Source organism: Mytilus galloprovincialis, chromosome 6 (genome assembly GCF_965363235.1).
Source record: "Mytilus galloprovincialis chromosome 6, xbMytGall1.hap1.1, whole genome shotgun sequence".
In the NCBI taxonomy this organism is placed as follows: domain Eukaryota; kingdom Metazoa; phylum Mollusca; class Bivalvia; order Mytilida; family Mytilidae; genus Mytilus; species Mytilus galloprovincialis.
In genome coordinates, this window is record NC_134843.1 from 1,011,305 (window position 1) to 1,033,754 (window position 22,450).

At 31.4% G+C, this 22,450-nt stretch overlaps 1 protein-coding gene across 1 annotated transcript; it reads right to left on the bottom strand.

The window, feature by feature from the left end:
• Positions 1–360: 360 nt before the first annotated feature.
• LOC143078659 (flap endonuclease 1-like) lies at positions 361–20,810 on the bottom strand. The gene is made up of 13 exons (XM_076253531.1): positions 20,655–20,810; positions 17,574–17,676; positions 16,692–16,794; positions 14,609–14,672; positions 12,391–12,500; positions 7,811–7,947; positions 7,303–7,369; positions 6,926–7,057; positions 5,841–5,873; positions 4,148–4,201; positions 2,216–2,280; positions 1,519–1,633; positions 361–826 (listed from the first exon to the last, which is right to left on the bottom strand). The coding sequence occupies exons 1-13, from the start codon at positions 20,734–20,736 to the stop codon at positions 764–766; spliced, it is 1,128 nt and encodes a 375-aa protein (XP_076109646.1). The 5' UTR covers positions 20,737–20,810; the 3' UTR covers positions 361–763.
• Between the last annotated feature and the right edge of the window lie 1,640 nt (positions 20,811–22,450).

A 22,450-nucleotide genomic window follows, 5' to 3' on the forward strand; every position in this document is an offset into this window, starting at 1 on the left:
CCTTGTGTTAAAATTTCATAGATTTCTATTCACTTTTACTAAAGTTAGAGTGCGAAAACTAAAAGTATTCGGACGACGCAAGACGACGACGACGCCAACGTGATAGCAATATACGACGAAAAATTAAAATTTTTGCGGTCGTATAATAAAAAATTAACACATAAATGATAGTTTTGATAACGATTTATTACCATCAATGTAAACTTTATAAAGATGTACACAGCAATGGTATAACAGAAAGATCATGATTTTTTAAGTAACACAAATGTAAAGTAGTTCTACATTAACCCCGTTCTCTACATAATAGACAACATTCTACATATATACTTATTTCTTTAAAAAAATACATGTTTTCCATTTTTTTTTTTTAAATTATGGTATTTTAGGATCAGTAAGAACTTCCTAATAACAGTTCACAGATGAACATCTAAAAGGACATTGAAAAGGTTGTTCAACCTTTAAATTCCTCCCAATGCTTTAATATCATTTTGTAACTCTTTAAAAGACCTCAAAAACAAAGACAAAGTTCACTTTGATGTTTTGTGAATGATTAAAATTCATTAATATGTTGAACATCAATTCTATTTTGTTGACTGATAAATCTAAACTTAACAGTCAACATGAGTACATGATTACATGATAATTCCATTTCATTACTATAAACTTTTCAATGCTATGAAATAATCATTCCACAAATGGTTAGTTCCAACCAAAATAAAAAATGCCTTCAAATCTTTCAGTCCACTTCATGGCAAATTCTTTATCATTTCCCTCTTTTATATGATCCTTTGGCTTTCTTCTTTGCTGATCCTTTTTGTTCTTCTTGCTGTAAAAATAAAAGTACCAAATTAGGAGTTTTGGATTGCTTTGAATTAGCAAGTTCTCCAAACTTTTACATGCAGTTTTATATATTCTTTGGCTGCAACTTTCTTTCAAGTAATCATAATTTAAAACATTACACAATCAAAGTTCTTGTTAACTTGGTAAATATTGCACTTTTCTATCAGTGGGAAGTTAAATTAATTTGTACATTGTACCAAGCATTGGTTCATGTATAATACTGGAAAAGGGAAGATAACTGCAATTTTTAAAGAGGAATAGAACAATGACTTAGAACAGATATTTTATTCCTAGCATATATTTCATTGATAAACTTCTGGAAATGTGCATGGAATGTATGTATAGAATGTTATGATCAATGCACTGTATTTTGTTTATCTCAAAGTTGGTGATAAACCTTGGAAGATTTAGATATAAAATCAGTAGCATTGGGTTTTGATTGCATTCCTTTCAATCTTTACCCACAAAACTTTACAGGGATTTAAAAGTAATGTCCCCATTGAATATAAAAATATCTTTTCAATGCATAGAGGATTATAACATAAATTAATATGATGAGAATATTCATACTCTTGATACAAGGTATGAGGCTATCATGCCACAGCTCCTAATTTTATTTTCATATAGACAGAAAAATCTATTATTACATGCCTGTGTCCCTGTTTTGATCTAACCTACCTTTCTCTTTGTACTTGTTGTAGACACTACAGAGAAAAAGGAATCCAGTCTGCCCTGTGTTGATCCTTGTTTAGCTTTTTGTAACTTTTTAATACCATTCCTTATCCTGTCTTCACTGTAATATATATTTTTATTTAGACAGTACCATAATCTTCTTAAAATTAATTAAATGAGAGTTGGTTAACCACACATACTGTATGCAAGGTACTTTATATTTATCCCAAATTTACATTATATTCTGACCCAAATTTCATAAGTAGTTTTTATATGAAGTACAATACACCATAACTAACTATTTTTAATTAGCAATGAAATAATAACTTTAATAAAACAAAACCTCTTCTTATGATTGATTTTTCCTTGAAGAATTCAAAGGACTGGACCAAATGAATTTTCCAGAATCTCAATAAAGTGCTATTACTTTTCAAATCATTTTTGAAACTGATAGTCGTACAAGGGTGAAAAAATATACTTTTAAGTAAAAAATATTACATAGTAATTTTTCAATTAAGTCAATAAAATAATTAAAACTACTCTATTTCTTTTTTCACCCCTTTTCTAATTCCTGTATCAAGTCAGGAATATAACAGTTGTTATCCATGCTTTTGATGTGTTCACAGCTTTCCATTTTGGACTTTCGTTTTGAGATTTCCTCCGAGTTCGGTACTTTCATTATTTAACTTTTAATATTATTTACCTGAAGTTTTTCTTGTTAACCATATAATCTACTAAAGCTTCCTCATCAGGATCTGTCCATTTTAACTGGAAATAAAATATTATACTGAAATCATGGGAATAATGTTGGTAAGACTGCTGAATTCAACAATGTGTAAGGCATCAGTATTTATCTTGAACCACTAACTCTTTCTTTTCCAAATATATTTTTAAAAGATATCACCCTCAAGAGTTGACATCAATGTGTGTGCTAAAATTACTTGTAACAAAGAAAAATGTCAAATCAGCTATTAGAATTGTTGGAGACACTCATATGCTATGTCAACAAAATAGATAGGGTTTGTTGAATCCATGCAACAAAGCGATATAAGTAATTCTAATGCAACAACGTTTGTAACGTTCATTTTGATTGGATAACGTCACTTATTTACATGGCATCAATTGACAATTGATGCTATGGGACGTACGCACAAGCGCGGACGGCATATGATAGATTTTAAACACATGTTTTAACGTTGTTTTCTGTCAGTTTCAGTAGAATGGAGATAACAATATTGTATTTTAAGCTCCGATGGCATCAATTGGGGATTTGATGGTCGCAAATACCTGTTTACTGTCTCAGCTAACGCGTCACCAGTAAACTTAATTTGTGACCATCAAATCCCCAATTGATGCCATCGGAGCTTAAAATACAGTACAGTTATCTCCTAATTAGTTTGATTTAATTTTCTTCCCTCTAAGGTCAGATTTGTTGATTAACTTTAAAATTAATCAAACTAATTAGCTATATTGCTTTGTTGCACGGATTCAACCAACCCTATCTATTTTGTGAAATCAAAATCTTGGAAACTTGTCAACTAAGTGCTATATTGTTATCAGAATTATCTTTTGTTGATGTCATTGAATGATATCAAAGTTTAAATAACTGTTTGCAAGATGAGTCACAAGATATTTTTAAATTTACTTTTCCAAAACTAAGTTCAGAAAATAAGGCATAGAGCTAAACTTCAGTCATTTGGACAATCCCATGTTTATAAGCAGTCCTAAAATCATTAGTTCTTCCAGGTCATTAAAACAGGAGTTACTGGTCAATCCCAGCTTACATTGATATTCCTACACAAGGATGTTAGATTCTATATTGTTTAAATACCATCCATCTTTGTCAGATACATATTAGGGGAATATTATACAGTTACCAAGGTTACAGGGGAGGTAATGACGTTGCTAACGTAAATTGTTATTTTTGCGACGTCAAACATTGACTTATCGGGAAAAGATGCAGTTTTTGGCTGATTTTTATCATCCAAACTGATTTAATTGGAAGACAAGTTCATGAACCCCTCTTTTTTAAAATAACATTTGGTGTGATTACATAAGAAGATTATGTGTACCAATTTTCATGAAAAGTTAAATAGCACATTATTTTTTAAATTTAATTAATATACAGCAAAAAAAAAATGTTTTTCCTACATTCATGAACATTTGATAAATTTGAGTTGTTTGTAAAAACATAATGTTCAAATTTATGCAATATTTATATAACACATAAATCACAGATAATTTAGCAAAAAACAGCTTGTGTTTATCTTTTAAAACAAAAAAGTTATGTATTTCTATCAAAAGGAAAAATACGTTCACAAATCCATATTTTGAGGAAATATCTGAAATTTGAACCTCAATTTACTCAAAAAGAAGCACATGAAGGTATATTTTTTATTACATATTTCATTTAATCAGGTAAAAAATAGCCTGCATGCAAATTTTCATCAAAATTCAAATATGGGATCAAAACTGTATCATATGCCCTTAAATAAGGAGGAATGATGTTTTCCTTTCCCAACTACAGCTATTGTAACACCATTAATCATGGCAAAGCCCACAAATAATACATTTATCATAAACACAGAACGTGTGAAGGACGGTGTCCAATGGTTTAAAGTTATATGGTACTTACATCTAATGTCTCTGGGTCTGTAACTTCAGGTTCCTGAAACAAACGTCTTGCCTCCTGCAAAGTTAAAGCTTATGATTATAATCAAAATAAGGACTACTTTAATATGTGCATTAAAAATCTAACTAAAATTCATTCTGATAATTTCTTATGGACACACAAAAATGTATTTGATTTTATGTGAGAAGCAATTTGAGGTTTAAAGTTGAAAATCTCTGAAAAAGCTAAATCTTGTAGAACTACTTTTTTCCCCATAAAAACTGGTACAGTCGATTCCACTTAATTGCATACCGCTTAATAGCATAATTCGGTTAATTGCATACTTTTCTCCTGCACAAAACCATTTCCCATTCATCTAATGTTAAATTGTACGGTTATATGCATAGCCCCACAAGTGGCATTTCGGTTAATTGCATAGAAAATAATCGCTAGCTAGATATGCTTAGTTAAAACTGACGAGATTTTTGACCGGAAACAGCAATTTGGTAAGTATATTTTTCTTGAATGCATCATAATTTTTGATATTATTTCACATTTACTTCTGTGTTATTTAAATAAAGTTTTAAAACAGTTTCTTTCGTGTTTATATGGTTATAAAAAAGGCCTCGATGTGTACACAGGTAAAGTTTCCCATATTCTATTTTAAGCCTCGAGGTCATAAAAATGTCAACCAGCTGATTATTGTAAAAACACAACCATTCTATGACCTTCTATCTCAAAAGGTGTTAATTATTGATTGCATTTCAAACATTGTTCATAGATTACATTTTGGGTGTATTTTTAAAACAATAACGCCTGCTAATTATCGATCATTATCCAATGTGCAATCTCGTAATTTGGCTAGGGGTGATCTACATTTATGTTAAATATTACAGGGCATTTATATATGGTTGAAGAATTTCATACATCAATCTTTCATTTTTAATATTTCTTGAAAAGAACATTAACTTAAAATTATCATATTTTCTCACTTTCAACACTCGTGACCAGCAAATAACCCGTGCAGGGCCCCATTACCTGTTAACTGCTTTGCAACTAACGAGGTTAAAGTAACAGTTTTACATCACTGTGCAATCGGTAAATACTGCATATTAAAGGCAGTTCATTACACATTTATTGTATCAAATGATTATGAACTGTGTAGCATTGTTCAACAGTTTGTTTAATCAAAGCGTAACAATATAATTTGTACATCCGGGTCAAAGAAACAAATCTATTTTTAGAAAATTTTTATTTTCGTATCTCAGGTAAAGGAAAAGTCGGTACATAAATAAACCACAAACTAAAACTAAATGTGTTTATAAACTTTATTGAAAGAATAAATTGCATGACACTAGACAAATAACTTTTATTAGAATAAATAATCATTCAATACGTAACTTGTAAGTGGATTATGGACGTTCATCTTTCTTCAGGATTTCCTTTACTGATCTGCACTATCGATGTTATTTAACTCCGTATTTTGGCATTTCGGATATAAGCATACTCCGCTTTATTGCATAATTTCGTCTGACAAATAGGCTATGCAAATAACCGGAATGTACTGTATAGACAAATGAATCTGGGCATATGCAAATTATGTGATTTACTTTTATGTATATTTGTTTTAAGTCACAAATGGCAAATCATATGTCCTTATTATTAGAATTGAATGATAAAATCATTAAGGTAAAGGTGGTTTGAAGCTGTAACATACCTTGAACATCCAATCTTCTGGTACTGTGTATTTCTGTAAAGTAAAATAAACGATATGCTTAAAGGACAATTTAAACATATGTGCAGCTAACAGATGCTACAAAAATGTACACATATAGAAAAGGAAGACGAATTAAATCTATAAGATCTCATTTCATACCAAATTAAATTAATCATCTCAAAACACCATTTCATCAATTTGAAACAATTCAAGTGCATCTCTCTAACCTCATCATACCACAAAACAAGAATGTGTCCTCAGTACACGAATGCCCCACTCGCACTATCATTTTCCATGTTCAGTGGACTGTGAAATTGGGGTAAAAACTCTAATTTGGCATTAAAATTAGAAAGATCATATCATAGGGAACATGTGTACTAAGTTTGAAGTCGATTGGACTTCAACTTCATCAAAAACTACCTTGACCAAAAACTTTAACCTGAAGCGGGACAGACGGACGAACGGACGAACGGACGCACAGACCAGAAAACATAATGCCCCTCTACTATCGTAGGTGGGGCATAAAAAGTCAGTTCCTTACATATACCAAACATAATGCTATTTTCATGAAACCTTTGTTCAATTTTGAGATAAATCAAGTGGCATTACTCTAAAAAAAAATTGTAGCAAGAATGAAAATCAAACTTGGCAAGCAGGTAAAGCAGTAACTTTTTTGCCTCCAATATTTTAACAAAGAGAAAGATAACACCAAATTGTTCATATTCATCAAATTTTATTTTCCAATAGAAAAACACATTTTGAGATTTTTTTCTTTTCTAATATAATTTTTCAACATACCAAACTTTATTTATCTTACACATGATTATTGACCTTGACCTTTAGAATTTTAGAATTCTAATAGAAAAGATTTTATCTGATGTAGCATCTTGGGAGTAACAACTTTTATACTTAAAAAGCTGAAACTTTGTTAGCGTAATTTATAATTTGTTTTCTGAGGTTTCAGTATATGACTAACAAATACTTGTTAATATCTGTGTCATTTTGGTCTCTTGTGAAGAGTTGTCTCATTGTCAATCATACCACATCTTCTTTTTTTATATTAGTTGTTATTTTGACCATGTTACCTTGCTGTCTAGATGTTTTAGGATTTCTTCAATACAATGATGCTGTTTGACTAAATCATATGCTCTCTTTGGTCCAATTCCTCTGATGGATTCACAATAGTCACAACCAAGTAAAATACATAAATCAATAAACTGAAATTAAAAACTTCAAGCAATTAAACAACGTAAACATTAAGAAGACATGAAAAACTTTCAGCTACCAGAAAATATAAATTTAATATTCAATTTTCTATTGAATGAAAATTTCAACGACCAAACAAAGAGACTACTTTACTCTAGCAGTTGTCAGACATATCTGAATGCTCAGCATTACAATGCAATGAAATTTTTTTTAAATAAAATATTTATACATAAAATCCACCGAATATTTTAAATACCTCATCTTTGTTCATGCCCAATTCCTCCAAAACTTTCTGGTAATGAAATTCTTTTATTGGTAATTTTCTGAAATATAGATATAACATGCAGATAAATGTCCTCATGAAAACAAATGAAAATATTGAAAGCAATTAGACCTTATTCTTACCACATAACAAAATATTATCTGCAATTACAATAACTTTAAATATCTTTGATCCTGACCAAAAGTATAAAATTCAAATTTATTTGAGTCATTCATCTAAAGTTTATCTTATATTGAAGGCATCTCAATTGATGTCTGGTGCTCATATACTGTTACAAGGTCAACTCTATTTCCATTCTCTATGTTTGCAAAACAATTCAGTGCCATTAATGGTGTCATGTCTGATAAATGTCTGATAAATGTAAATTTAAACTATCTTTGAGTAGATCCTTAATGTTGTTATAATGTTATGGTCAAAGGTTGACTTTATAGTTGCCCTCAAAGGACTGATATGTATGACAAAAACAATTCATGAAAAGTACCTTGCTTCAGCAACTGTTAGATTTCTCAACTGTACACTGGTTCCAAACGTAAGAGCATCCATATCTTCTGTACCAGTAGCGTATACTTTACCAGCTTTAACTAAAACAGCACACTGAGCTTCAGCCTCACCAGGAGCCTACAATACAATTATTATCTTAGACAAACTTTCCTCATATTTTGTTTTCTCTGTATTAGGTCATGGGCATTTGTTGGTTTTCCATCCAGTGGGGGAATAGGGTATTTCAAAAACAACCGATATATATAGATCATATATTCAGAGATAAGCTTAGATTCCAATATATATGGGTTGTTTTATTCCCCGACTAGATGGAAAATCAACAAATATAAAGTATAAACAATTTCTATGATAAATCAAGCTGTATTTTTTAAGGTTCTACCTTTCCATAAGATCATATATATTCTGGGTCTGCTCTCGTCTTTTCAAAGGATTTTAAAACCTTTTCTGTGGCTTTTCAATGACAAAACAAATGCTATATATATGCAAGATGAAAGTTGTAAATAAAGGTTAAAAAATAAGATACAGATATTTATTTTATAGTTTCTGAAGGATATCAAATTATTCTTTTAAATAGTGTTGGGTATCTGCTGGAAAGTTCCAATTGATTAATAAGAATAATTTGACTAAACTAAAGTACTTTAGAGTTGTCGATTATAAAAACATTAAATAACTTTTATTCAAATAATGCAGGACTTATCTCTATATATAGTATTAACATTGATCTTAGGGCTATTCCAGAAAAAAATGTATGGGGGTGTTGGACGGCAGTTGATCTTTTTTTGCATGGGTGATGGGGGGAGGAGGAATTGAAATTGTGTGGGTAGTTGTTCTCCTACAAAACTTAATTAGATGGGTGGTTGTACCTAAAGAGAAGAAAATCTCTTTTTCAGTTGATAGAACCTTTAAATATCGATGGAAAACGTGTTTTATTCTGCAATTTTGTTTACTTTTTGCGCATATTAAATCCGTTGGATAATGCCCGAGCGTTTCGAATGGAACTGTATACGCATATCAGTGCTCCTAAAAGGGAGAGAGATACGAAGTGTCAGAGTAGTAACTGGTTTCCAGGATTTCTTTTTTAACTGTTCTCCCTAATATGACATGTTCGGTTACCAGATTGTTTACCGCATGGAAACAGTATGGCAGGACAGTGGGATGTTATCGCTGTTTGTTCCTGGCTCCAATCCAAAGGATTGGGGAAATTTGCGGAGTTTTTTATTTTTCTTTAAAAAGGAGGATTCAGTGAAAAAGACTGAAATTAAGAAAGCATTCTCACATCGTTTGTTAGGAACGCTGACAGTTATAGAACTTAAAAAAGTACTTAAGAAGTTCAACAGGTCAGGAATAACCACCAATTGGTGGATTATACCTCAATTGACGTATAATCAACCAATTGAGGTATATTGGTATAGACCAATTGATGTATAATGCAAGTTTTTTGTAACTAAATGCTAGTGTGAGATAGGAGCATGATTTTGCAACTTGCAACCAATTTCATGACCCTTATTGAGTCCTCCGAAAGTTTCAGTTTTGTCAAAGCTTGCTGCATCTCTTGAGAATGCATGTGTACAACAATTCTTTTGTTGAAACATTTGCACTATTGACCATGATTGACTTTTGATAATGAAAGTCAAGTATTAACAAAGAGCTCCATTCACCTGTGGAGTTGTACTCATGATCACATGACTGCAGACAGTAATGATGTCCATTGACAGGTGATTACAGGTAAATATGCCAATCAAGAATTGACAAGATAACAATAGAAGAAACTTCAAATACAATTATTGACTAAATGCAATATGTTATGTCACTATACTAAACTAGGAATGTTTGACAAGTTTTCATACCATAATATGGTTTTAAGAAAACAATGCTCCATTTTAGTGGAATAATTTGTTTTGAAAAACAAAGAATTATACACCAATTGGTCTAGACTATTACATGTATATGTCATTTGGTGGATTATACGTCAATTGAGGTATAATCCACCAATTGGTGGTTATTCCTGACCTGTTCAATGTTTCATACACACGACAACAGAACAATCGAGCTGACATTCTTAAATTAGTAGACAAGGAGCTAGAAAACAGAAATCTAAAAGAAGACGACTTATTTGAATAAATTTGTTTAACACAACATCCAACATTATTTAACATCTGACAGCAGAAAATGAGGTTTCATGGGTTTATTTACATGGGTTTACAATACACATGTTAACCAGATAAAAAAGGAAATTGTTTTATTGCTGTTTTTCATCTTGACGGCTTTCACAATATTACAAAACAACCCGTTAAAACCAAACTTTAATTGTCAACATATTACTTCCTACAAACAAAGTTTGAATGTATATATAGTAATCACCCAGTGCTTTGGTCTGTTTGTGAATGTAAGCTTTTAAGTACCATTCTTTAACCATATATGATCAATGAAACTTTGCATTTGTCTTATACCACCTGAAGATGTGCATCTGGCAAACTAATCCTGGTCCAAAGCATCCAAGGGGAGATAACTTATAGTGTGCAAACCCAAATCCTCCATATGAGACTTGTAACTGAATTTATACATATGTTGAACAATATGACAGGTGCCACATGTTGGGCAGGATCTTACCCTTCCAGAGCACCTGAGATAACAATGTTTTTTGGGGTACATGTTGCTCTGTTTCAGTTTTCTAGTTGTGTTATATGTGGATTTCTGTTCATATATATCTTTTCACATTTTGTTTTCTTTATTTGCAATGGCTTGGCACAGCTATTTTTTTTCCACATTTGAGTTTGATTGACCCTTTTGGTATCTATTGCCTGCCTCTCTTTATGATGGATTATATTCTGTTACAGTGTTCCACCTGTACATGTAGTTAAAAATATTTCTGCACGCACAGATGCTTCAAAGGATTATTTTAATATTTAAAAACACAAGTAGAATAATTTATAAAAGTTGAATTGAATATTTCTCAAGGATTTGAGCTGAAGGTCCACACCACTTAAATCATTTGAAATTAATGAAAATTTACCGCAGCTTTTAAAGAAATCACATCAGACAACAGCAATACAAAAAAACATCCAGAGGTCACCCAAACACTGTTTTAAATAATAAATGCAATATGATAGTTTTACGTTTATGTGTATATATATATATAGCATATTAATCTATTGTAATAAAAAATTCATAATATCTAATAAAATTTGTAGATTTAGCTAACAAGGTCCTTATATTTGGATAAAGTAACATTTGTTCATAGTGGAAAGTTGTTTTATCGTTAAATAAGCTACAATTAAAAAATGCTTGCTAGTCTCTCTCTGTGATTACCTTTAGATAACTCTGGTTCATTTCCCAATCAATCTATCATGAAGGGAAGATAAATAATACAAATTTCAATCATAGCCTTTTTCAAAAATGATGAACGGTTCTCTATATTGGTATGTAATCATTTTAAACGTTTCAAATTTATGAAATTATATTCGTACATTAATGTTTTTGATACACCAATAACAAAAACTGAAATATATTGAATTGATACATAATGTAACTATTCAAATTTATATCAGAAACCTAAACTTAATTATAAAATAATGAACCTGTTAAAGGGAGACAATACTCGCAAAACTTTTTCGAATTGGCACATAATACAACGGAATGTCACTCTTGCATACAAATGGCACATCAATATAATTAATTAACTGTGCAATCGCGCTCCACCTTCAATGATGATTCTAAATTATAATTATAACCAAAAGTTGTTAATCTATAGATAGTAATTATAAAGACTAATGAAATCTAACCCACTGTTTAAATATTTCTTTGCATTTTTTTAAAACTTCCTCAGTAAAATGCTTGAGCCACTCGACTTTCATAGCTCATAATTAACGTTTTTACACAATATTTAAATAAAGTAGCTAAAGATTATTCGCTTCTCAAAGTGTAAGACGCAATAAAAATCGTATGCTTGCACCATCTTACCCAAAAACAGATTTAATTAAGTTCTGAACATTTCAACATTTCTTCGTTAAAACCGGTTTTAGACAAATCACAAGTACGTGTTAAGATCCGACTAAATACCCATATCCAGATATCGTCAGGTAAATTTGCTAATATATATATATATACAGTTGGTTATTTTCATGACACTGACAGTGACTAGTACAAAACACATTTATGCACACATCTGCAATAAAAGTTATTTTTAATGCCAAGAGTATCAGGACAAAATATAAGCTGTTAAGCTTTAAAACCTAGTCACCAATAATTTATATCAAATATCTGATATTGTCAAAAGTGCAAAAAAAGTTAAGAATTCTAAAACTTATTAACATACTGTCATCAATATAGCCACTTTCTGATATCAAAATGCATATAATTTTGGTTGCTTATTTGTGAACTTGAAAAAGCTAGCTTATACTTTTTAAAATTGTATGGGTAGTGGGGTCAAACTGAAAATGAATTGTATGGGTAGTTGTCCCATGATGAAATGTAATTTAGTGGGTGATGGGTATAAAAAAAAAGTGCCTTCCAACCCCCCCCATACATTTTTTTCTGGAATAGCCCTTATATTAACTCTACCTCTATAAATGGGACTCCCATCAACTTCAGCAGTTCTTTACATTCTTCATTATGCTGCTTGGAAACTTTGACGAGACGACGATTGAATTTTTCTATGTTTTCTTCATCTCCTGTAATTTTATTAACCTTTGTTAAATGAATTATTGATTTATGTAGGTCTTTCTTTTAAAATAAAGACAAAACTAGACAAAGGGAGTTAACTCATTTTTGTAAAGATGTCATTGATATTTTTGTATATATATTTTCGATATTGCTTAATTTATGTAATTCTCTTGACAAGATTACCATCATTTTGTATCTTGAATATCTACAATCTTTACCCCAAAACAATGTCAGATTCAGTAAGAAAGAACATTAATGTGGGTAGGGACCAATTTTTACAAGAACCTTGTTCCATAACTCTTAATGAACTGATTTCACAACTGTCAGAATCAATACAGAAATCACTATTAAAGCTTAACAATTGTGCATTAGTAAATTTGATTTGTATTGTATAATGTGGGGAAAAAAGTCAATTGCTTCCTAACAGCTGAGAGTTCTGTAACGTCTTGAACTACTGAAAAAACAATGAAAAATTGCAAAATTTGGAAGGCAGTCTATAGTTCAATTCTTCAATGAAAAAAACTCAATACTTAGCTGACAAATTTGTATCAATTATGAAATACAACAATAATCTTAATGAAAACCCTGCTTGCTACATTTATGATACTTGTTACATTGCTTTTCTTATTTTTTAAAACTCTATGGCATAATTAAACTTACAATCAAAGAGCAGAATGCTCTGAGGGATACGATTGCCATAGTTTCATTGACACATGTATAGCAATTCTGCCAACTTTTCATTAAGCAAATGCGTGAGATTTGGCCAAAATTTAAAAGAGGAAAAAAATAGATCCAAGGATACTGCCGCAAAAAAGCATGAACATGAGTGAGTCTCACGCATTTTTGGCAGCCCTGGTACAGCTGGATAATATTATTTATTTTCAAAACTAATTAAACTGCACATGCAAAATGTAATAATCAGAATAGTCACTCAACTTTAAAATCCCGGATACAATACCATACAAGTGTATGAGCAACGTACTTATAGTGTTTTATTTTTGTACTATCAATTCCAAGTTTACTTTCCACAGCAGTCACTGAGAAATGAGAGAAGGTATTTCACTTCGTATCTTATCACCGTTAATTCTAGGAGGAACCCCATTTCTAACTCTTTAAATATTAATTTCCTTTGGGTCAGTGGGCATGACTCCTTTCCGTACACACTCCTCTGTTTAAATTGAGATCGTTCTTAATATAATACGACGTTTATCGACATCTAACAAGTTAATTTTCTTGACGAGTCGTACTGTATTTCAATTTTAACGGAAAATACTTCCGGAAGGGAGACAACTCGAAACGATAATATGGAAGACTCCATTTCGGCTGAAGGGGTGTTATAGGTAAACCCGTTACGATGTGGACATTTATTTTTATAATTTAAATGATGCATACGATTTAAAATTATGCAACAACAATAACCCCCAATAGCAGACAGACAGAGAAATAATCCAACGAGTTTCAAATTAATCAATGAAGCGGGGAATCCAGAGCAACCACTCACTATGATCTGATACCCCTTGAAATCAAGAAAACTATACGCATGCGCATTAATACATAAACAAACCCGCGACTTGCGATTTGGAACAAATACGTTTATTAAATGATATGATGAATGGTTCTCCATTTCTTTATGAGAGTACAGTATCAAATATCAGTTTCATAACAGTAAAATATAGAAAAACTCCACTTCAGTTCTTATATGACAGAAATAGAATTATCGGAATTCAGAGAACTCTCGCATTTATCAAAACTGGGGAATTCCCTCTGACATGTTTCTAAATTTATAAAAACACTAAATATAAATACTGCTTAATTTTGATTTTCCGTGTTGTTAAAAACACGCATATAAGTCAAGGGAAATATCAAACATGAAGATTATGAGAAGAACATTACATGAAAGTTGTTTATGTTCAATCCTTTTGCTTGTTTTTACCTTTTAAAGCAAGACAATCATAAGAATCTGAGATGTTGCTGAATGTTTAGAATAAAACGGTTGACGTGCAGCCCTGAGTCAACGGTAAAAGTCTACAGATTGCTTGAAAGCAATCGTATCCCAAAAATGTAATGCAGTTTTTATGATTATGTTACTTTATTTTATATTAATTCAACAATATACCTGCTTCCTCTGCTTTCTCTAATGCTTTCTGTGCCTCCTCTCTTCTTTCTTTCCTCTTTTCTAACTGTAAATAAACATGTATGTTTTAACAAGGTATTAGCTTCAGTAGTGTAATGTAAGATTTGTACTTTACACAGAACTATGTATATAGAAAGGAAAGTACATGTATATTGTTATAATTGAGACAACTATCCACCAAAGACCAAGGATGTCAATAACAATAGCTCAGAATTGGGTTTCTAACAATTTGCAAATAGTGTATTTGATTTTGAGTTCTAATATACTAATTCCTCTACTTTTGACAAGTTCACATAAAATCCAGTTTTTCCCTTAACCCTCTCCCTTTCACACCGGTACAGCTTACCGGTGAAACCAATTTCAAGATTTTTTGGGGGCATTTAGACTTGTTCCATCGCCATTTGCTGACGTCTGAGACTACTATAACACAGAGATTGTAGTCTCAGCTGACGTACAGATGTGGTTAAGGGCTCAAATTAATCCTCAGATAACCAGCAATGCGATTTAATGTGCATCAAACCTCTATCATTATTAGTTAATAAACAAGTCGCCCCTTACTGATGTGTAATATTTCTGTAAAAATCATTTATTTTTCTTCGAATTTTGAGGAATATTCTCAAAAAGGAGTGTAAAGAAAACTGCTCTTTTAAGAGGATTTATGACTTTTTTCAATAACTGTGTAGTGAGTTTTTGAAGAATAGTATTAAATTAATAGTTCTAACTTGTACACTAGTTGCAAATGTAATTTTTAGTGTAGCAGCGCAATCACAAACTTGAAATGCATTAAAAATCCGAAGTCATTTCTTAAAGATATTATGAGAAAAGAGACAAAAACCGCTAAAATATTCTGAATTTTTTTTGCAAAGTTGAAATAGATGTAACAAAACAAGGTTTCGTAAGTGTTGCGGTATGATAAAGCTGAAAAACACTTTTGTTTGAAAAAAGGAACATGTATATTTCAATGAAAAAATGACATTTTAAAGAGTGGATTCCTCCTAGATTTGCGTAAAAATCATGCATTTGGCAACAAAAAATTATCATCTGAACACATAATTCCAAAAAGAAAACAAACTGGGTAAGAATCTTTATATTATTTTTTTTTTTTTTTTTTTTCCGTAGTAGTAGACTTAAGTACTTAAATTTCAATAATTTCACTACAATGCCAGTGGCGCAGGGGTACGCTGATCTATCCCAAGACGCTAAGATTGAGAGTTCGAATCTCACCGCCGGAGTTGGAAAAATAATTTCCTATATTAAATGTAACTTACCTTAACTTTACTTTCCATTTCAAAAAGAAAACCTACAGAATGTGTGTGCCAAATTGATGCGAATGCAGTATTCATTTAAACTTGGATAATGACTTTTGGATAAGTAAAGGTCTAAAATGCATGAAAGGGAAAGGGTTAAGCCTGGCTTTTAATAATTTCTAATTCTGTCTATATGTCAAAGACTTAATTGGAAAATTTAGTATCTATCCAAATGCACATTTTTGCAAAAATTTCATAAAAATAAATTCTCTCAAGTAAATGTCTTTACTTATACATAAATAATATATGTAGCAGAAAGCTTTGTCTCTCTCATACTATAACATTCACATGTTCAATGAACTGCAATATCTGGATCAAAACTCTAACTTGGCATATATTTTGAAAAGTTTACATAATAATGAATGAAAATACATGGTAACACTACACAAATTTCATGTGTCTAAAGAACAAATGAACATGTGATCATACTTAGCCAGTCTCATCAGTAAACAACATAGACACTTTAACCTGATACCTGGAATGATACAGTCAAGGACATTCTTAACACAAGATTGTTGACTTTCTGAAGGAAAACTTTTCAGCAGAGAATTCAAAGGGTTATGATAATTTTTAAACTATTTTTAAACTATTCGAACCATTGGATCTAAAAAACAAATTGCTTGACACAATCATATATTACTTTCCTAATTTCTCTTTTTCAACTTGAGGGAAAATTTAAAGAAAAAAAGACAATGTCTGGTGGTTTGCCATCAAATACATATATATCATGTATAAAGAAATATATCCTACAGACTTACCTCCCCCGACTTCATGTCTGGAGGTTTGCCATCAAATACATAGACAGGTTTTATGCCATGTTCTAACATTCTGATTGACCTGTAGAACATACCCATTAGATGACTGAAATTGAAAAAAAAAACATATTCCTACATTTTCAAACAATATCTGAGATTAAACTATGCATATTTGTTTTTTAACTAAATGGCTAGTTTTTATAATAAAAGTTATGTTCATATACTTTTTTCTTAAGAAAATTCTATAATTTGTCCAAATTTAGAAGATTTTTTTTTTTTTAATTGTCTACTTCTCCAGTAAACAATTCCACAAATGTTTTCTGTATGGCAGTGAACTCATCATGACTGTTCTTGTAAAAATCCAGTGATTGCAATAAGCATGGATCTGTCTTTGAAATAAACTTTTATCTTATTTTACATGTTATACACGTTCTCAATATCCATGCTTCTTTGTTGATTGTTTTCTAAGGTGACAATCCGTAAACTACGGCTTCAAAACACAATTTTTAAGCTGCGATATTTTCACATCATAACAGACCAAGATAATTTATTTTTGATGAAACTGTTACCTTTACTGCATAGGATTAATTAAGAATTTCGACGTATCTCCAACTAACATTTAAGTATGAATTAAATCCAATTTGAGTTTTGATTCATTTCTTTAGACACAGTCTGCACGGTTAGCCACTAGACTTGTAAAATTTCTTTCAGAATAATAAGTTTTTGCAAAACTTTGTTTGGACCAATAAGAAAAATGTCAGAATATTGGTCTTCGGACTAGTAGTTGAAAAAGTTTTTGGTGCAGACTGTAGGCATGAAATTTGCATCCAAGACCCTTGTGAAGGAATAATGTTTTAAAATGTATTTACATTTATAGTTACTAACCTTGTCGTTTCGCCATCTTCATTCATCAACTGGCTGCCATCTTGTCGGACAGCTATAAGAAACTGGTAGATACACATGGAGGCATCAATAGCAACTTTTCTTCCTACAAAACAAACAGGTGTACAGAGTTAAATAAAATAACTTTTCAGAGCTATTGCAGGTAAAATCAAGAAGTATATTTTAAAATAAACCCAACACATGTACTGTGTTGAAATCCACAAGTGAAGAAACGTGACAAAAAAATCCATGTTTTGATAATCAAAGAGCTGATAGCTATATAAAGCCATTCTGTTTTTTCCAAATTAACTTATCTTAAAGGCATTCCCAAAATTATTGCACATTTAAAGAACTGTCAAAATTGGTCAGAGCGTTTTGGAGTTAATGTCTGACATGCTGGCAACGGAGGGACAGACGGACAATGGTATACCATAATGTCCCCTTAATGAGCATATAAAAAGACGCCAGCTAAACCCAGACTGCTTTATAACCTTTATACCTATATCTTCGGGTCCTTAAATAAGCCAATGGCTTCTACTGACCCCTGATCTTGGAATGTAGCAATGCAATTTCTCATCTCATAATAATCGCATAATAACATATTAATATATCTTATACTTATAAAAATAGAACTTATTCAGGTGTGCACAGCTCAACAATTAACATAAACATATAAATTTATACGGGTTCCAATTCTCGCCATTCAAAGTCTTCTTAAAATTATTTAAAGTCTTTGTTAAATCTCCATTTCCATTCTAAATTTTATTTGCTGGAAGTGTTTAGAATGATTTGAACATGTTTATAATTTATTGTGACTGTCTATTTGAAAAGTTTTTGCATTTAGTCCAGGTCACACCTTAACAGATAGCATGAACTGACACCGATAACGTTCTTTCAAGCTGTTCATGTCAATAAGACATCCATTTTTTATTTGTTACGACGTCTGTTCCTCATTGTTCATTTCCGTTCCATGTCCATTCAACGTCCATTTTATCCATTGATGTCCATCCTCTCCTTTGGAAAATTTCGAGAATGTTCAACTGATGCAGTGTCTGATGTACATCCTGCAGGCGTCCGTTTTAAACGGTGCTCGTCCGTTCTGTTTCTGTTCTGAATCCGTTACTTGTCCATTATTCATCTGTTAAAGGTCTGGTGAACCAATTCACCATCTGACTTCTACTGTATGTATAACGGATAAAATGTATTGTGAACCAGACCTGCATGTTTTAATAAGCACCATTTGAATGACTTAATTAGTACTTGGTTGACGAGTCTTAGACCCTTTGTATTTCTGAAGTGTTAGTCTAGTCAATCTAGCATAAATTTGACCCTAACCTTAAAGTAATTGCAACAGAAGATTTTAAAGTTTTAATCTTTAGCATTATACCCCAAATATATACACAGAAAGAAGTTCAATAAAATCTTATTTGAGGAAGACAAAAAAAATCACCATTTAAAATTCCTATGGAGATTTACATTGAACAGTCAGGGGTGGTACTGAAACAAGTGATGTCAAAATCACTTCTTTGAGTGATTTGGCTGTTAAATATTTAAAATTTTTGCAGACTTTTCAAAATCACTGAAACAAGTAATTTGAGAAGATAAAATGTAATCACTTCAATAAGTGTTTATAACATTTTTTGGATATTTTTCCCACAAGCTTGATTTTTTTATTGGTAAAAAGACCAGAATTCCATTGAAAACACAACTATGTACAGTACACGGTTTTCACTGTTGATTTTTTTATTCGGGTGTTTACTCAAATTCAAAAAGCATGTCCTGTAGGTTGATTTTAGGTATCTATTTTTTTTTTTTGTCAAGGCTTACTACAATTTTTTACTGTTTCAGATTAATTTGCGATTTTTGTATGTCAAAAAAATGGTGTCATATGTTTTCGTATGAAATAAAAATTTGACACAGACACGGGAATGACTATAAAATCCGTAAATTAATATTTTCAAAAGTCATGGTTCTGGTGATTGCTTGAATCATAAAAAAGTTATTAAATACTTTTCCGTACTAACAATTACTAGCAAATAGTTTTAGGTTGGTGTTGCTGAAATTGTAAGATTTTGATTAATTTCAGATTGGCACCTGGTTTGTACAAAATACATTATTTTTTCCAAAATAAAATGCAGTTTTCAAAATTTAGGATTAAATATAAAAAGTTAAGCCTGTATTCATCTTCATTTATCAATGATGTATAAAAAAAATTGTCAATAAAATATTGAACAACCATTTTATATAAAAACCCTGTTAATTTTAACTTGCTGGTTTGTAATTAAAACGGCCAAAAATACATGACAGTCACAGGTCTTGAAGATCCGGTGTCAGACAGGCAAAAAATATATCTGGACTTCATTTTAACTCTTCAGAAATGTATTCCACAACTATTCTAGTGATGCATATTTTTGGCATTAAATAAAAATGGCTAAAATGGTCAGTTTTATTAAACTTTGTGAGGGCCTCAAGGTAGATTAGCGAAAGCTAATTGAGTCACCCTCTGTAAATAAAGTCATTACTTACTTACTTACTATTTGTTCTAACTTCTTAAAAAAGCAACGTTGAATATGTTTTAAATTTGTCAAGTTGTAGTGGTGTAGTTGTTCTAAATATAGAAACCAAAAAACACTCCACAATATACGCGTAAGAATGTTGGTGATACGAAAACATATGACATGACGATATATACAGAAATTATTATCGATAATATGGGGATTTACGTTTATATTTCGCATTCCATTCCCATTCCAATGGCAGTTTTATTATAAAACCTTGTGTAGGAACGCATAGCCGCCTATGAATGGCAACTTGACTATTCATACCCCACTCAAGTAAGACACTGCCTTGCATTTTAACAATGTAAATGTAGATGTAGATGTAGATGCTTTACACATTGTTTAAACATGGCTCCAGATAGTTTCACCTGTATGAAAATGTTGTATAATTTGGGATCTTATCCGGATTTGAATAAAAAGCGATAAGGTGACTAGGTGTATGGCAGATTGAAAATAAATAGATTTAAATCTAGCTCAACAACACTGGTCTCAGGTCAACAAATACTGTTTTTTAAATGAATCGCACCAAAATAATTCTTTATCTCTTGTTCTTTCATACAGCCAGGAGCATGATCACCAAGCAATTTTGTCAATCCTAAAATTCCCATGATTTAGCAACTTGAACTTCCAGTAAAATATAAAGTGATGAGTTAGCAGCTTTCCCGCCAAATAAACAAAAACAAAGATTTACGGGAACCAGTTTTTTTTCTAATAAGTTACGAATAAAAACCAATGTTAAAACTTGTTGTCTGATTCTTTTATATTCAACATGGGAATGTAATGTAAGTATTTGATAAAAATAAAACAATTTTGAATGAAGAAATATATTCGATTTTTTGGCTAAAATGCTATTGCTGAAAATTTGTACAGTATATCTGTTGACCAACAAAAAGTTTATCAAAATATAACAACACAACGTTCTATATAAATAATAATAAATAACCTTTATTTAGAGTCGGCAAAGTATACAAGCAGACACAACATAAGCTCTAATATGCTCATGTGCAACATACAGACTCTTCTTTTTTTTATATTTTAACCGACATGCAAGACATTTATAACAATACAACACACCCATGCAATAAATTACACACAGCATTTAAAATGAAGCACTAAAAACTGCATGGTGATAATAAGCAGAATATAAGCATAAAAAGCTAGGTATTAAAGCTAAAAGCATATATAATTGTAAACTAGGCATTATTAAATACTGTTAAAATAAAGCATTCGCAAGACTGGCAAACCTTGAATATGCCAATGCTATATGCCATTTAAAGATAATGATATAACAGCAATTGAAAATGTTCAAAGGCTAGCAACGAAACTGATACCAACACTGAAAGATCTTTAGTATAAAGAACGGTTAAAGAAGCTTAAGTTACCAACCGACTTATTCAAATACAGACGCATGAGAGGTGACATGATAGAAGCTTACAAATTAACATCTGGAATATACGACGAAGCGTTACCTAACCTATTAACATACAACACCACTTCTGCAACTAGAGGACACAACAAAAAACGGACTATCCAAAGATGTAACAAAAATATAAGATCTAACTTCTTCACACAACGAATTGCACCAATATGGAACAGTTTACCCACCAACGTTGTAAATGCACCAACTATTCAGACATTTGAAAGTCGCCTAGATAAATTTTGGACCGTTGAATAGTGAAATGCAATCTAATTAAAAACCGATCTCTCATCGCTCCCGTTTTCTTAATTATATATGTCGCGTGGGAGATCTAACGAAACCCGCTTTGAGGTCACATGTGAGTAACCTCGTAGGTGTGTCTTTTTCGACCAATGAAAATGAGTCTTCGACAATCTTGAAAGTTTATCGTGAGGTAAAGAGATGTAACTCATTTCATTTACGAAGAAATCGTCAGTTCAGAGAATTCATAAACTTTTTTGATTGGCTTAATGATAGGTCGTCAAGTTATTTGCATATCATTATAAATTCATAAATTCTAGTTCACTCACATGTGACCTCAACGCGGGTTTCGTTAGATCTCCCACGGGACATATGAGAGAGTGATGAGAGATTGGTTTTTAATCAGCCCACGCGACATATCAGAAAACGGGAGCGATGAGAGATTGGTTTTCAATTAGTTTGAGTGAAATGAAATATAACTATAGAGCAAAAGCTGACACGGAACCGAAACAAGTCAGCTAATAACTGAAGATCTGAGCAAAGTGGAGTGATCCAGCGCTCAGTTACAGACTATATAAGTAAGACTATGTAAGAATGTAAAATGCATAGCATAAAATATCCCCAAAAAAGGTATGCCGATCTAAATGGTAAATATTTTTAGCACC

Excerpts from the sequence above, each read along its gene's own strand:
- LOC143078659 (XM_076253531.1), bottom strand. The coding sequence starts at position 20,736 with ATGGGAATTTTAGGATTGACAAAATTGCTTGGTGATCATGCTCCTGGC. Across the intron at positions 17,677-20,654 it reads AGAGATAAAGAATTATTTTG|GAAGAAAAGTTGCTATTGAT; the intron begins GTGCGATTCATT and ends TTTGTTTTGTAG. Across the intron at positions 2,281-4,147 it reads CAGACCCAGAGACATTAGAT|TTAAAATGGACAGATCCTGA; the intron begins GTAAGTACCATA and ends TTTTATTTCCAG.